At 34.1% G+C, this 18,482-nt stretch overlaps 1 protein-coding gene across 1 annotated transcript in view; it reads right to left on the bottom strand.

The window, feature by feature from the left end:
- Nucleotides 1-13,438: 13,438 nt before the first annotated feature.
- LOC148938897 (uncharacterized) overlaps nt 13,439-18,482 on the bottom strand; it is a 77,454-nt gene continuing 72,410 nt past the window's right edge. The window contains exons 8-10 of the mRNA XM_089107447.1: nt 16,688-16,864; nt 14,013-15,477; nt 13,439-13,859 (exon numbers count right to left, since the gene is read on the bottom strand). Coding sequence (XP_088963573.1) covers nt 13,856-13,859; nt 14,013-15,477; nt 16,688-16,864 — 1,646 coding nt within the window. The 3' untranslated portion in view covers nt 13,439-13,855. The remainder of the gene's footprint in view (nt 13,860-14,012; nt 15,478-16,687; nt 16,865-18,482) is intronic.

The following is an 18,482-nucleotide window of genomic DNA, read 5'->3' as shown; positions in this document are numbered from 1 at the left end:
TTGCATGAAACAAGCAACTGGTTAAACCTCTGGTTTAACCAAAACTGACACTGTTTTATAAATGTATTTGTGTAACCAGTTTTATGAACTTTTGGCAAATACTTTCAAACTGTATAGTGTTTTATGGCTACAATTTAGATTTCTAGGCTCCATAAATTGATAATCTAAACATCCAGTAGGCCTAACAAATTCACCAAAAGTCAAAAAATATTTACCTAGGCTTTTTTTTGGATATCCTGTGTTTAAAATTATCAGAGCACTACTGAGGTTACATCTTTAGCCTATAGTTTATACAGAACACATATCTTATACTAATCAATCAGAGCTTGAAGCTGATAAGAAGAGTTAACTTATAATCACTTTACATAATTTGCTATTCCTTTTATTCGTTCAATTGTCTAGGTTGTAGACCCTTGGGGGTGTCTAGGGTTAATACTTTTTGGTAAATTTGCAGTTTGCAACATAATTAAGCTAGAATCCAAGTGGATAAATTATTTGATACATTCTAGATAAAATTCTACATAAGCTACATTTTGTTGTCTTGGAAAAGGGTTAGGTTAGGAAAACAAAACATTCAGGGATGAGTCTACACACTAAGTATGTCCCAGGAAGGTATTTCACAGTACCTACCTTGGTATTTGCCTAGAAAACTAACTGGAGAAAAGGAAACATAATAAAAAAATAATTCTTACTTCAAAATAGTCAGCCTTGCTATACTCCCCCCCCCCTTTATGTGCAAATATTTAGCTTAATTTATATTCTCAATGCATTCTGCCACCTGTAACTTGTTTTTCTAGTTATTGCTTTGTTACAGTTGATTCAATTTACAGGAAAATGGGTTGAAACAACTGACAAACATGGAAAAAAATGATAAGAAATCTATAATTTGGGCTATATACTTGCACATCAGGTAAATTATTGTAAAATGTTGTTTTGTTAAAATTTCAATAGATAATAAACCTGAAAAGTGGGCAAATTTCTAAGACTTATAAATCAGAAGAGAGTTAACATAGAAGCTTAGAAATACCTTCCCAGAGTATGTTTTTGGCCCTGTATTCATCAAAACAAACTTTGGGTATATATTTGCACATGTGGGGGGTGGGGGTAAAGCATAGCATATATTAAATATATAACCTAACCTGGGTACCTCCCCCCCTAAACCTAAAAAAACAACAGTTTAAATACTGTAAAGGCAATGAAAACTACTCTTTGAATTCCCTTTCTTAATAGCAGTCTCTTGAAAATATCCAGTTTGGCAGGTATTGTCTCTCATTTGTCTTTTTGTCTTTTACAAATTTAATTTTTTTTTATGATAGGCTAAAACCCCTCAAAATGACATCCCAATAAAACTGACATTATTTTGGTGGGTTTTCTAGCTCTTTTTAAAAACTTATATAAATTTGTTTTCAAAATAACATTTTACTATTAGCCTAAGTGTAAAAAAAAAAAATATTGAATCGGCTACATATGGCAATTTTGTCTAACTAGCCTGTTTGGTAAAGTTCTACCAAATCATATTATTGAGTTAGGAATAAAGTGAACACACCACTTGATGCCTTTTATGCTGATTATGAATATAATAATCATTTCTATTGGAAATGAATTTCAGCCCCCCCCCATATATGCCAATTCAGGGTTAGGTTGTAGAAATATATAACCTGAATTGGCATATATAGGGGGGGGGGGCTGAAATTCATTTCTGATAGAAATGGTTACTATATTCGTAATCAGCATAAAAAAGGCATTGAGTGGTATATTCACTTTATGCATAAGTCAGTAATATGATTTGGTAGAACTTTACCACCAGTTTTCCTTTAGAAACATGCTGCTAAAGTTTTGGTAACTAATGGGCTGTTTTGAGCATGCAAACACAAATTTGTCCCGGAAGCAGTTATTTAATTATGAAAAAGCATAAAAAGGACATCAAGTGATATATTCACTTTCATTGTAGCTAAATTATTGTGTTCCATTACTTGTCCAGACAAGTAGGATTACTAATCCAAGCTTTTCATGAGGGTGGACATGACATCAGAGGTTAGTGCAATAAGTAGCCTAATAGACTGCTCAGGATTACTTGAGGATAAGTGATGCCAGTCTTGTATAATTTTTAAATGGAAAAACATGTCAAATCATTTAGACTACAGAGAAGACTAGGAAACTGTAAATAGTGAAAATAATCTTAGTGCTTCAGAGACCTGGAAGTAACCTTAGGCTATGCATATTCTTCAGAATTTAAGTTTATTGGTGGGCTAGGTCCATCTTACAAAGGCTACTGAGCTAAGCTTTATAAGGAATCAGAAGAAAAGTTGGTCAATATATACCAAATCATATTATTGATTTAGGACTAAAGTGAATACACCATTCAATGCCTTTTTTTTATGCTGATTACAAACATAATAAGCATTTCTATTGGAAATGAATTTCAGCCTCCCTCCCCCCCTATATATGCAAATTCAAGGTTAGGTATAGCCTATAAAGGGGGGGCTGAAATTCATTTCCAATAGAAATGCTTATTATATTTGTAATCAGCATAAAAAAAGGCATTGAATGGTGTATTCATTTTATTTGAAACTCAATAATATGATTTGGTAAATATTGACCAAAAAGTTTTCTGGTAGTTAGAAAGGTTAGCTCTTAGGCATCTTGAATTAAAATAAAGTATTTGGAGGAATCAAGACATGACTAGTTGTAGAAAAGGCCAAGACAGATAGTCAGTGAGTGAGAGGCAAATCTAGGATAACCACCCTATAATTTTTAGTTTAAAACAAAAACTGAATGATTAGGCCTATACCTTTATTATATAGGCCTAGTCTAGATTTGTTGAGAATACTGGTTACATTTAAGGTAAAGTAGGAAATAATGGTGACAGGATATGAATATCCCTAAGCCCCAGACTTGAATCTTATCTCTGGGACAGCTACTAAGTAGATCCATATCTGTTGTTTACTGCTTATATTTAGACCTATACCCAATTGTCATTCTGTGGCTTCCCTTGGTGTGAAACCTTACTTAGTTGGATTTTGAAGCTGGTGAATTCTTAGGTAAAATTCTACTTTAGCTACTTTTGGCCATCTTGGAATGGGTTTAGGTTAGGAAAATGAAACTTTTAGGTATGGGTCTACAGGCCAAAGAATGTCCTGGGAAGGTATTTTGAAGTACCTACCTCCACTCCTTCTCCCTCTAGAGGGTCCTGAAATTTGCCTACATGATAGGTCCATACCCATTGAAATTTTGACAAAACAACATTTTACCTTAATTTTCAGTTATCAGTTTCTTTCTCTATGGCTTTAACTCTGAAAATGCAATTTTAGTTATTTGAGCAGAATTTTAAGCTATATCAATGTTTTAATTCCAAAATTTAGGAAAAGTATTTGCATATCTTTAAATCATTATAAATTGAGATTGAGCAAAGTTGTGCAGCTGAAAACAATTTTGTTATGCTTCATTTAAGCAGAAGATCTATTTTGCAAGGTTTCACTTCTATAACTCACAGATTTTTGAAGGTCATCAAAGGTCAGGACCCTCTAGAGGGAGAAGGAGTGGAGGTCAGTACTTCAAAATACCTTCCCGGGACATACTTTAGCCTGTAGACTCATCCCTGAAAGTTTCATTTTCTTAACCTAACCACTTTCTAAGATAGTCAAAAGTAGCTAAAGTAGAATTTTACCAATTCTTATTCTACATTCCCAAGGGACTTGTCCTTTGTCTGCTTCGAGTTCAAATTGTAATTTAAACTAATTTAAACAAATAAAAAACTTGTACTGTTTGTAAAGGAGGCTGGGCTAAATTCTTCTTCCGAATTTGCAGCCATCAATAATAGTACGCAGTTGCAAAACGTTAAATATTAAAAACGCCATAGATTATGCTGATATATCCGTTTTTGTTTATTTTTGGTGACAGTTTGTGCAGAAGGGAGCAATATCAAATAAACAAGAGGCCGATTTGGTACCAGCTGGATTTTAATCATGAAACTGCTGGAAATAGTTGATATGAGTATTTCACTTCCCACATTTTTTGTTTACCTCGAGAATTATCAAGGCAATAATAGAAAAGATATTGGCTGAAAAAACATACTTAGAAATATATATTGGCATATTGGCTTTCACACAAATTGTATATATTGGGGACTTTCCAGGAGAATTTTTAAGTATGAAACTTGTATATAATACCCTGTTTTGTGTATATATTTTGACCAATTGCATATAACTATACTTTTGTATAGCTTGAGTACCCCTCAGATAAATAACAAATCATGAATGACAGACAACAAGGAACAGAAGCCCACTTAACTACTACATTCCATTCAATGGTTACCTCATCAGGTTGCAAAAAAAAACAACTCCTTCCAGTGGGGGATCTCGGCAAGGTGCAAAAAGCCCGACTAGACTACCAAACACTCCCGCCCCAACTCTGTCTCCTGAAATTCAAGTACTGTATGACTTGATAGCAGGGGTTGACAGTTTTGTGAAGCAAATATTCTCTGAAATAGCACTCTTAAGATCAGAGCTTGCCCAGAAATTAAGTTTTGACGAAATGCACCAGTATGTAGACAGTGCATTCTTAGATTTCAATTCAAAGCTTGAAAAAATCCAACAGAATTACTCACCGACGGTTGTCAACACAGACGAAGTGAGAAAAATTGTGAGAGAAGAAGCATTCTGCCTAGAGAAGACAGAAAGACGGAAAATAAAAATGTCAAAACTGCCAGAGAACTAAAACGTTGATGACCTGTCCAAGGTTAAGCAAATAATAGAAAATGAGCTTGAATTACCGGTGCCCACTATTGTAAAAGCCACAAGGCTCGGTAACAAGAGCAGAAATGAAGCAAACGCTAGGTCTAGAGGACGACCATTACTGATTCAGCTGCCTGAATCAGAAGTACAACTGAAGATGGATATAGTCCAAAATGCTATGAAAAAGGCAAAGTCTTCAGATCTTCTTCCGAAATGACGTACCTGGACGACTGAGAACCTCGGAGAACAGTAATCAGACATCAACTGAAAACCCAAGGAATCCTAAAACTCTCAAAACAGCAGAACCACAAAAAAATGACAGACCTATCACAATGTAACTGACTACATTTTCAATGACAAAGGGTCCAAAGACCCTGCTACCAAAATGCTGACCAATAAGAAATGTGACAACTCTTCTAGAAAGAAGATCTGGAAATCTGACGAAAAGCTCAAGGGGTTGTGTATCCTGTATACCAATGCTAAATATGGGCTGGACTCTGTCTATGATAATTTATTAAAATCTGACAGAGTAAAGTTCAATTCACCCAATGTAGTTGACCTTTGTCCAAATGTTATATCATTGAACGCTAATGAACCGAATCCAAGAAGGTCAAAGAGAATAGCTTCCGCCTTTGCTTTGAAAAGAATTAGGGATTCAAATAATATGTAGTATTATTTGATTTGGTATATATACTTTTGTTTTAAATTGTTTTATTTTAGTTTTACTACTGATGACGGTCACTGTATATGTGACCGAAATATCTGGTATTTTTGTGAATTTCTATCATCACTGTCTATTAAAAGGATTTTATCCCTATTTGAACTTTTATTTATTTAATGCTAACCAACTGTCAAAAACAAAATGGGTGAACTGAAGCTCCTCTTTCACAATATGAAACCAGACGTGATCTGCATAACCGAAGTCTCTCCAAAGCGAAACATGGTTATCCAGGATTCAGAAATACAGATCCCCTACTATGAAGCTGCAGCATGAAAGCTACAAGAGTGCGACAGAGGGTGCATCATCTATGTAAAAACTGGATGTGAATACCAGCAAATCTCTCCAGGAGCAGATAGCGCCAAGATTGGACTAGAGACACTCTTCATAATGGTGTCCGATTTAGATTTTGGCTGTGTCTATAGGTCACCGTCAACAAACAGTTGGAGAAAATAAAGAATCCCTACACCTCCTTAACACAGCCTTCACTAAGCTCATAGACATGAAACACCCAATGTACATACTAGGTAACTTCAATTTCCCAGAAATCAAATGGGGTGAAAACCAAGCACCTAATCATTCCTTTGTCAGTATGCTAAAAGACCATCGTCTGACTCAGTTGGTAATTGTATCAACCAGATTCCGCGAAAACGAAAATGAAAACACCCTGGACTTTGTGCTCACCTGCAGTCTTGATACAGTATATAAAATATGCTCACTCCCCCCCCTAAGAAAACGCGACCACATGACTCTACTTGTCCAGCTGAACCTGAATCAAACGAAACCACAGTACCATAACAGAAAGGAATTCAGAAATCTTAATAAATCAAAGCTTAAAGAAACAGCCGAGTGGATTGGATATACTTGCAGACGGGAGAGACATGTGACCAGAAATTTGAACTATTCCAGGACATCATGATTAGCAGGGCCGAAAGCTCAACCAAAACAAAGAAAAGCTGTCAACCGCAAACACTACCACATATTAACTCTCAGCTGAAGTGGCTGATAAACATTGAGAGTAAAAATTTATGAAAATCAGAAAACTGGAATCTCTAAACTTGGACACACAAAGAGCTAAGATGCAGTACAACAGAGGCAGAAGCAAACTCCGCGATGCAACAAGATACGCTTAAAGAGACCATGAGAAGAGACAGCAAAAGAAGCAAAAACAGCCCCTAAAAAGTTCTGGAAACACGTCAAGTCCAGACTCACATCGAGGAGACAAATACCAACCCTGGTCAACAAAGATGAATCAACGGCCACAACAGTGTCAGAAAAGGCAAATGCCTTCAACTCCTTCTTCAGCTCAGTTTTTAAACCAAAACAAGACGATCAAGATGTCACAAAAGAGCGACAAACCCCTGAAATGACACTCACAAAAGAGGAAGTAATAAACCAACTTAAGAAACTTCAGACAGACAAGTCAAAAGGCCCAGATGGAATTGAGGCAGTATGGCTAAAGGAATGCGCTGAGTACATTGTTGAGCCACTGCTAGAGACTTTCCAGACTTCTATGGCGAAGGGGAGCTGCTAAAAATTTGGCATGAAGCGATTGTTGTGCCCATCCATAAGAAAGGGGAAAGAGCATATGCGGAAAATTACAGACCAGTATGTCTCACGTCACTGGTCTTTAAACTAATGGAAGGGTGTATTGGAGACCGCATACTGCACCATGTCTTAGGGAACGAACTGATAAACCCAGGTCAGTACATGTTCCCTCCAAACAAAAGTTGTACCACGCAACTATTTATATTAATATATATTAAATAGGCTGTGAAGTAATAATTTTTGTCCGTTTTACGTTTCAACTTCGCTCTTTACTTCCCTCGGAAATTTTTTTTTTAAATTAATCTTTGGTCGTTTTTGATTTAAATTTAATGCAGAAACAACGCTGCCATGATCTTTTTATTTATACGGAATAATGTATGTTCGTTTTAAGTTTTAATGTCACTTCTTAGTTTCAGTTGAAAACTTTATCACCAATTATCACCGATCTAGCGGAGATAAGACAGCTCTAAAAATACTGCATAACAACCTTGACAGCTACGAAAAACTTTCAGTCTGTAACATAAAGTTCATTATCCATGCTTCACAAAACAATATATGTTTCTCAGGAACGTTTGTTTTTCGATGAGCAAAAAGATGTTTTTACTCGGCCGACTTCTCCTGAAAAGCCATAATGAAGACAGGGCTTTATAAATCACCTACTGACAAGCAAAAACTAGAAGGCTACTGTAACAAAACAAAGCTGTTTAAGGGCTAATTTAAAAGCTTATATTTATACTTAATCGCTTTTTATAAATTTGACTTGATAGCACATTCCCAGCTTGTTTAAATCAAACAAGTGCCTTTTTCCAATGAAATGACCAAAAAAGGTGATTTCAAAACCCAGGCAAGAGCAAAAACTAAGGGGACAGGGACGTCCCTTCCCCTAAATTACCTCCGTTAGAACTGGTGCACAGGCTTCATCACAGAGTGAAGTTTGAAGATTCAATTCAAAACTATTTATCAATCAAGTTTGATTTTCGACAGAAGTTTAGTTGAAAAGTTTTTAGATTTAGTTAATTTGTTTTCGCAATAATCTTTGTCTTTTAAGATGACCAGGTCATTTGTAGATCCTAATATGACACCCTGGAGGGAAAGTTTGTTTGAGGAGATCTTATAAACCTCCAGTTCAGGGTTTCGGACAATAGTTATTACAATGGTACCATTTTATGCTTCCAAACTCTTCCACTTAAGAAGTGTTACCAAAAGTGCCGTTTTTAGAGCTATATGTCACTTACGAATGGTAGAATTGATAAAAAGCACGTAGATATGAGGAGAAGTTTTCAAATCAGCCATTAAACATCACTCTAAAAAGTTCTAGTAGCCCACTCGCCCTAGCTTTTCCACTTGAGACATGACACCCAAAGTGCCATTTTAGTGCTATTTGAAACTTTCAGATGGTGGAATTTATAGGAAGAATGTAAATAGGAGCAATGTTTTTTATATGATCTATCGAAAATCTATTTAAGCTGTTCTAGTGGCCCGCCAACCCCATCCCTCTAGAAACGGCCTAAGAAGTGCCTTTTTTTCGTGCCATACGGCACTTGCAAATGGCAGAATTTATTTAAACCAAGTACATATGAAAAATTGCTTTTGAATAAACTCTTAAGCGTCCCTCTATGATCTTCTAGTAACCCGCTAGGTCTGGAATAAAGAAGAAAAAATGACCGTTTTAACATTCTTTAACTTTTAGTTAATAGGAACTGTGGTTCGCTCTTTACTCTGTTGTAGCTAATGCTTCAACCATGACAAAGAGTTCATTGCAAATTCTCCTCAGAAACTAGTTAACATTAAAATCTGTAAAATCTAATAGATGGTAGAATTTTTAAAAACCTAGTAAATAGAAGCAATCGCTTATAATTGAGCCATTAAACATCTATCTAAGACGGTGTGGTAGCCTGCTAATGTTTCAGTAGCTTATTGATGAGCAGACAATTTATGAAACTTACTAAGGGGGCTTGGAGGGCAGTGTACGGAAGGAGTTCTTGTGAACCCCCAGTTAAGGGTTCTGGAACATAAATATTACAATGATACCTGTTTTGTACTTCAGAGCTTTTCCACTTAAGAAGTGGCAGCACAAGTTTTATCTTCAGTCCTACATCACACTTATGAAAATAAAATTAAAAAAACACGTTCGTAAGAGCAATAGCTTTCAAATGAGTCTTTGAACATCACTTTTAGAAGTTTTGCTATCCCAATAGCCCCACACTGTAAATAAATTGGTTGAGATTCAACAAAAATTGTTCGTTTTGCTTATAAACAACAAAATTAGAATTTTAAAAACTGAAATTGAATATTGGAGATCATTTAACAGTTCCATGGTATGGTCATTATTGAAGCAGACCGACAGAAGACACTTCAGTAAGAAATATCTTCCAATCAGGAAAACAGTGACACACGGACCTGAAATGAAGATGAAATGAAATCGAGGCACAAATAAAAGAAAGACTTCCCCCTTTTTTCTACCTTAAGAGCTGAACGGTTGCAATAATAATGCCACGAATCCTTTTTTTTCTGAATACCTTTGACTAACTCATCAGATCTCATCAAATGTTTTGTTCGCTGCCTCATCAAATATGTGTGTTACAAAATTGAAACCTTGGAAAATAGATCTTCTGCTTAGATGAAGTACAACAGAATTGTTTTCAGCTTTACAACTTTGCTCAATTCCAATTTATAAGGTTTAAAAGATATGCAAATACATTTTCCAAATTTTGAAGAAAAAAAAACATTTGTATGGCTGCAAATTCTATTCAAATAACACGAATTTCATTTTCGGAACTAAACCTTGAGAAAAAGAAACTAATAACTGAAAATTAAGGTAAAATGTTGTTTTGTCAAAATTTTAATAAGTATAGACATGCCATGTAGGCGAATTAAAGGACCCTCTAGTGGGACAAGGAGTGGAGGTAGGTACTTCAAAATACCTTCCCGGGACATACTTTGGTACTTATGTACTATCTGGAACACATGCGCTATATGATATCGGGAAGATGTGGGTTTCTTTTAATAGAGAAATAGATTGTAAAGCGTCGTTTTTTATATGGTTTACAATATTTAAACTATTCTTTTTTGGGGTTTAGGGAGAAAAATACCTAGGTTTGGTTAGGCATTAAATATATGCTATGCTCTATCCCCCCCTCTTAATGTGTAAATATATAGCCGAAATTTATTTGTAAACTACTATATTTTCATCGGATTCTGTTCTACTTCATTAGCATCAACCAAACTTCACTTTTCGCGTGTGTTTCATATAGTACATAAATACCCATACCTTAGCCTATAGACCCATCCCTGAAAGTTTCATTTTCCTAACCGAACCCCCTTCCAAGATAGTCAGAAATAGCTAAATTAGAATTGGCACTGCTTTATTAGATGTAAGCCATGCAAGTATGATAATAAAAAAACCCAGTCAAACAGGTTCTTTCAACGGAGAATTGGATTGCAAATAGTAGTTTCTAACTGCGTTTACAATATTTAAACTTTACTTTTTTGGGGTTAAGAGGAAAAAAAGGGTACCTAGGTTAGGTTATGTATTCAATATATGCTACGCTTTACCCCCCACATCCCTAATGTGCAAATATGTAACCAAATTTTGTTTCTAAACTATTATATTTTTATTCTATTTTGTTTTATTTCATTCGCATTAACCAAACTTTACTTTTTGCATGGTTTACAGCTAATAAAATAGTACCGTATAACTTTACGAAACTTTTTTTTATTTATAAAAGTATACCACCTTAAAAAATTTCGGAAACCTAAGACATATATAATCAAAATAAATAAATTAAACCTAATACTTAATATCAGAATCAGATTGTCGTCCCTCTCTGATATCTCAGAATCAGAATGTATTTTCACTCTCAACTATCTGCCCCCTTGGCAATATCGTCACTTTATCATTTAAAGGTCTTTAAACATTAAATCTACTTCTATATTATACGTTTGTACATAGTTGAAGGAGAGGATTTTTTTTGTCAAATTGATCTCAAATTAGGTCTTGGGAGGAGATTTAGTTGCCCTCCAATCTTTACGGTCTCTTAAAAAGGGCACTAGAACAAAAAACAACACACAGAAATGCATCCGTGATCAGTCTTCTGGCAAAAACATACAATTCCATATTTGTGCAGATGAAGGTTTGATTTACTTTAAGATTTATTGACTTTTTGCGGGGTGTTTCTCCCTTTCTCGAAAATCAGGCTCCCTGTTTTCAAAATCCCTTAATCCATCAAATTTACTTTTTCTTCTGAGGCTTGGAGCCTTTGGTGAGTAGATATTTAACGTAGTGAAATTTATATATTTCCAATCTGCACAAAAGCCCAATTCTGATCAATTTTTTTTTATAAGAATTCCATTTTTGAGTTTCGGTTAAAATTGAGCTGAATCACTCCTTAATTACAGTTTAACACTATGAACTGTTTGATAAAATTTATTGGGCAAACGTCCTATTAAAAAAAAAAACGTTAAAAAAAAAAAAAAAAAAAAAAAAAAAAAAAAAAAAAAAAAAAAAGTCCTATAAAGAAAAAAATACGTCCTATTTTAAAAATACATACCTCCACTCCTTCTCCCTTTAGAGGGTCCTGAAAATTTCCTACATGACAGGTTTATACCTAGCCTATTGAAATTATGACAAAAAAAAACTTACCTTAATTTTCAGTTTTCATTTTCTTTTTCTCTGGCTTTAGTTCTAAAAATGTAAATCCTGTTGTTTGAGTAGAACTTTAAGCCATAACAATGTTTTTTTTTTCAAAATTTAGGCTAGGAAACATATTTTTATATGTTTAATACCTTATAAATTTGACCAGCAATACTTTAAAGCCCAGCGCCAAAATACATTAATACTTTAGCGCCCACAACCCACAGCTCCCAACCTTAAAGATAAATACAAGCATACGCAAGTATCAATTCATAAGACTAATTATTAATTTATTAGTTTTTTTTTTTAAAGAATTATTAATTTACCTTTAGTACAGTGAATTTAATATACGTTTCTTCTTTAAATAGTGATTAGAAAATATCATTACCTGAGTTTGTAAAACACAGATGGTGCGGACACAAAAGAATTCTACTAGTAACGAAGATATATTCAATTTATGTCAGCAATCCCAATGTATCCGTAAAGGAAATTTGACAAAGATACATCATATCAAGTTACTGGAGGGGAGGTTAGGGTTTTGTTTTGTCGGCAAACACATTTCACCAAGAAATGATCAAGTTACAGGGGAGACTAACTTTGGGCTCTCTCTGGGCGTTCACAAATATTCCAAATATGTAATTCAGTTTTGGTTTCTGAATAATTCAAAATACTTGTATTATATACACGCGGCTGTTGACCTTGCTTAGGTTAATTATGCCCTAGAAAATTCTTTTATTAAGTGAAAAACAATAGCCCTTGGATTTATCATAAAATACAATATATGCCCCATTGTTTGAGCCTTTTTATTTAACAAAACACTTTTTAGTGCCCTGGTCATAAAATTCTATCATTAAGGTAAAAATTAAGAAAAAGGTTCCTAATCATCTCAAAAAGTGGAGTGCTATCTTCAGATAGATGAAAAATTTCAAATGAGCTGTCCCTCGCCACAATTCAGATTACAAGGTCAATTAACTCAGAGCAGAAGTGATTTTCAGAGGTCACACACTATTCTTGGGGATTAAACCATATATAGACTAGTAAATCATTTGATATGCCTTTGCTCTCTGATTCATAATATATACGTCTTACCGAGTTTAAAAGTCTTGAATGAGCCCAGCGCAGAGGATATTTTCAGGGGTCCCACACTATTTTTGGGGATTAAACCGTATCTGCTTGACTAGTAGCTCATTTGAAAGCATTTTATTCTCTGATTCATAATATATGCGTCTTACCGTGTTTAAAGGTCTTGAAATAGCTCAGAGCAGAGGATTATTTTCAGGGGTCACATACTTTTCTTAGGTCACATACTTTTTTTTATAACTCATTTGAAAGCCCGTTTTTCTCTGATTCATAATATATACGTCTTACGGTTTTTGAAAGTCTAGAAGTCACGTTTAAAAGTTATTAAAAATATATTTTTTAATTAAAGATTGACTTAGGCCTTGCTTTGGCCTATTGGGCCATATACAGTGTTTTTATTAAGTGAAAACAATATCCTTAGGATTTAACACACAATGCAATATGTGCCCTATTGTTGCATGACTTTGTGACTTTTTTATTTAACGTTTTGTGGAACTAAATGAAAAAAATGACAACTAATTGTATCTTCTTTTCTGGTGTAAAGTATTTGGCTGTTTAAAAATCCTAACTATTATGAATTCAGTTTTGGACAATGTAAACATCTGTTTCTTTTGAGATTATCAATTTAAGAGGAAATTTTTCCAGAGGATAGGAATTTGCCTTCTTCGGTTCGTGTGGTTCCAGATTGGACGGATGAAAAAAAAAAATCTTCACTTTAAAAAAAAACATAATTACCAGAAAATTATATAATATCCAAAGTGATAATTTAAATATAAGAATTAACCAGCGTGGAAAAGCATTAATTTTTAATCAAAAATTTTGTTGTAGACAAGCATTTTTTACATTCATCACATTTGTTACAATCAGGCACATATTGATCACTACTTTTCACAGGATGATGATGAAATTGCTAAAAAAAACTAAACACATAAAAAAAAAATGAACAAAAAACTAATTCGATGTATTAATAATTGGTTGTGAGAATAATAGCCACAAACAAATGAGGCCATAGCTTGCGTTGCAACAATCTTCCTTTACTCCTCTATGTAATTTTTGTGAAAATTGTACTGCAAAATTTGTGAAAATGTACTGCCTGTGAAAATTGATAAAATCAGAAGCTTTTCTGCACATATGAAAGGTTTCTCACCTGATTGGAATCTTTGATAAGTATTCAAACAACTTGCAAAGAACTCTTCTCAAATACATCAAATACATACATACATACATGTTATTGGCTACTCATCCGTATGCCATCTTTGGTGTTTGTTCAAATTTCCTGCTTGAGGAAAGGTTTGGTCACATATGCATTCTTTGATGGGTGTTCAAATTTGATGACTGAGAAAAAGTCTTGTCACAAACATCACACTTAAACGGTTTCTCATCCATATGAATTCTTTGATGTGCCTTCAAATTTGATGAATGAGAAAAGGTCTTGTCACATTCATCACACTTAAACGGTTTTTCACCTGTATGAATTCTTTGATGCGAGTTCAAATGTCCTGCTTCAGAAAAGGTCTTGTCACAAACAGGACAAGTAAACGGTTTCACACCCAAATGAATTCTTTGATGTTTGTTCAAATGTGGTGACTGAGCAAAGGTCTTGTCACAAACATCACACTTAAACGGTTTCTCACCCGTATGTACTCTTTGGTGTTTATTCAAATTTGATGAGACAGAAAAGGTTTTGTCACAAACATTACACTTAAAAGATTTTTCACCCGTATGTACTCTTTGGTGCCGGTTTAACTTGTCCACTCGTGAAAACGTCTTGTCACATACATCACACTTAAATGGTTTCTCACCCGTATGTACTCTTTGGTGCTGGTTCAAACTTCCTACGTGACAAAAGGTTTTGTCACAAACATTACACTTAAAATGGTTCTCACCCGTATGTACTCTTTGGTGCTGGTTCAAAATTCCTACGTGAGAAAAGGTTTTGTCACAAACATAACACTTAAATGGTTTCTCACCCGTATGTACTCTTTGGTGCTGGTTCAAAATTCCTACGTGAGAAAAGGTTTTGTCACAAACATTACACTTAAATGGTTTCTCACCCGTATGTATTCTTTGGTGCTGGTTCAAACTTCCTACGTGAGAAAAGGTTTTGTCACAAACATTACACTTAAATGGTTTCTCACCCGTATGTACTCTTTGGTGCTGGTTTAAAATGTCAACTCGTGAAAACGTTTTGTCACAAACTTCACACTTAAACGGTTTCTCACCCGTATGTACTCTTTGGTGTTTATTCAAACTTGACGAGTCAGAAAAGGTTTTGTCACAAACATTACACTTAAACGGTTTCTCACCCGTATGTACTCTTTGGTGCCGGTTTAACTTGTCCACTCGTGAAAACGTCTTGTCACATACATCACACTTAAATGGTTTCTCACCCGTATGTACTCTTTGGTGCTGGTTCAAACTTCCTACGTGAGAAAAGGTTTTGTCAAAAACATTACACTTAAATGGTTTCTCACCCGTATGTACTCTTTGGTGCTCGTTTAAAATGTCCACTCGTGAAAAGGTCCTGTCACATACCTCACATTTATATGTCTTTTTCTTTTTATGAGTTTTTTTAAATCTTTTCAATTTTTCATACTTTTCACTTTGCAGGCAATTTATCAAACCTCTTTTCTGATTTTCTAAGCCTTTTCCTTCCGATTCTGATGCACATCCATTTGAAAAACCGCTTGAAGAGGGATTCTTTGAAACAACTAGTGACGTATTTCCCTGTAAGTGTAGCCCAGATACGTGTGGTGAAATGTGATCTAAAATTAAAAAGTCTACAGAAATAAAAAAAAAAAACGAATGAAACAATAAATCAGAACTCAAAATACAGAAAAAAAACACATCTTTCAATATGTTTAAAAGTCTACACAGTAAAAAAACGAATAAAACCAAATATCTAAACTAAAAAAAACTCAAAACAAAACATAAAACCAAATATCTAAACTAAAAAAAAACTCAAAACAAAACATAAATCTTTCAATATTTTTTGACAACTAACAGCCTACAAAGTTAAAAAAAAAAAGTATATCTTTCAATAGGTTTAAAAAAATAATTTTATTTTCGATCCCTCTTCTCTCCCCCGAGGTGATACTATAATTAGCTTTTAAAATTAGTTTTTCTAATTTAACAAAATAAGTAAAATTAAACCTTAAACAATCAAAAGTATACCCAGGGGTAAACCAAATCATAAGTGAAGGATAGAAAATATTACAACAAATAATAGGACTTATTGTAACTAAATGAGGAAGAGCTAATAGAATACACATCATTTGCTGAAGGTAATTCTTTGGGGGGTAGCTGCAAAGCTTTTGATTAAAAAAAAACAATGAAAGTCACTCTTTCCTCAGGTCTTAAAAATACCAGTTTAAATAGGGATAAATCCTTTTAATAAAAAGTGAAAAGCAAGGACAAAAAATTCTGGATATTTCAGTCACATATTCAGTGACACCGTCGTTAGCAAATATCCGGTATTTTTTTTTCATTGTTTTTCAGTGTATATTAAAAGTATTTATCCCTATTTGAACTATTTTTTATGACCTGTGGAAAACAGTATTTCCGCCATTTTTTTTTAAATCCAATCAGACTCTCTATTTTCTTCTAGCTAGATAGGCAGTTCAATCTAGCTTCTAGACAGTTCAGATCAAAAAAGCCAATTTTCGTCTTCTTTAAAATTCAACTTGAAATCAAAATAATAGACAGAATTATCTACTAATTTATAAAGAAATATATACACTGTAAATATGAATTGTATATTCTATAGTCATGTAGTTTTAAGGCTTAATATCAAGCATATTGAAAAATAATAAAACCTACCAAACCATTTTCGAGTGAAAATTTAAGAATGTTCTTGAAAGACTACGAAAACAGTTTGGCAAACATCTTAATATTAAGTCCCATTATCATATTTTTGTCAAATAAAATATTATCCAATACATTTCAATCAACAAAAACACAATGTTTCAGATGTACCTTCATTGTTAGAATATTTGGATTCCTGGGTGTCGTATTCAAATTTATATGGTCCTGAAATGCTAGGTAAATTAAGCAAAGGAGTCTCTTCCCGCTTTGGTGACAAATGATGGTTTGGAAAATGAAAGGGCTTCTCGCTGTCACCTGGTGAAGCATCTTCAACTTCTAAAAGGAAATTTAAATTTAACAGACATAGAGAAATTTAATAGTAAAGCTTACTATACAAACCTAACAGCTTTTTCTTTTTAGTTACATGTAAAAATGTATACATGACATGTATACATTAAATCAGATGTATATGCAGTTTTTTTCACAAATCGTTTTTTAAATCTACTTTTTATGAAGCAAAAGAAAACCAGAAACATTTGACAAAATTCATCAACATGGAACGAATTAAAACCTGATATTCGTAGCAAAAAAAATCATAGCATAGAACGAGTTGCTGGATAAGTGCATCCCAAAGCCTCCCAAAGCTTAGCAGATGAATTCAACTAACTTTATTCCTCTCTTAAATGTATTATAATTAGATATTCCCATTTCAACCCCCCTAACTACCCCTGCTTTGGTAAAAATATTTCGCTCATCATACCTGCACAGAGAAAGTATTGATCTAAAGTTTCTCCATCAAATGATAACTTATCTCACCAAACTTAAATATTAAAGCCAATAAATTTAATTTAAATATTTTTTGCGTCACAAAGAAGTCGCTTTTATCATCCCTAATCTCTTAATTGTTAGATCTAAGTGCATATACTCCTACTGCTACAAACAACACACCACAGCGCCAAGCTGTCAGAGGCCAACAAAACATCAAAAGCACCTCCTCGATCCCAATCTATTCAATTCAATTCAATTCAATTTTATTCGAATAAAAACATAACACAAACATTAATAACAATAAAAATCCTAGAAGATAACTTGTTAAGGACCAAGAAAAAAAAAAAAATTAAAGTAACACTGAAAGAGAAAAAAAAAAAAAAATAGAAGAATAAAACATGGCTAATCAATGCTTCCCTCTTTACAACCTCCCCGGAACTTTCCATTTCCTTTAAATATATTTTTTATAACTTCCTCCAAACTCAACCGCGGACGACCTGATTTCTGTTTAGCGCTAGACGATTAGCCAAAAGAACACTCTTCGGCAATCTGTCACCCTTCATCCACAAAACATCCCCTAGCCATCTCAACCTTTCTCGAATTATAGCCCTAGAAAGTGGAATCACTTTTTGAACAGCCTAGGGTTTGAAATACAGAGAGTCAGTCTGGTACTCAGAACAATCCGTAGGTATTTTCTCTAGACAACATATAACAAATCTTCACCAACTTTTCTCAGCACCTATGCTTCAGAGCAATATCTGAGCACTGCTATTACTGTAGTTTTCGAAATTCTAATCTTCTTTGCACACTTATCCTCCTATTCTTCGAAACTTTTTTTAACTGTGAAAAAACACCCTTAGCCTTAGCTATTCTATTTTTAACATCTTGACTGCTCTCACCATCTTTACTAATAATACTACCAAGGTAAGTGAAGCTGTCCAGGAGATCAATCTTTTCGTTACCCAACGTCACTTTTTCATCTCCACTTATTTCAAGCGTTAGTGACATTTTTAACATTAATTTTTGAACCTATTTTTGCTTCCTGAGCTCGCAAAACCTCTAAAAGTTTATTTATTTTGCTCACACTTTCATCTAGGATTCTTAAATCGCCAGCAAAATCAAAGTCCAGGGCTTTTTTCCCTCCCCGTTTGATTCCATACTATCCCGTTCTCTTTCCTGTGCTCCTTAAGACAAAGTT

The sequence above is a fragment of the Artemia sp. Qi Xiang Cuo genome, unplaced genomic scaffold (genome assembly GCF_049724085.1).
Source record: "Artemia sp. Qi Xiang Cuo unplaced genomic scaffold, ASM4972408v1 HiC_scaffold_32, whole genome shotgun sequence".
Taxonomy (NCBI): Eukaryota; Metazoa; Arthropoda; class Branchiopoda; order Anostraca; family Artemiidae; genus Artemia; species Artemia sp. Qi Xiang Cuo.
This window is presented reverse-complemented; position numbering and strand designations above follow the sequence as displayed.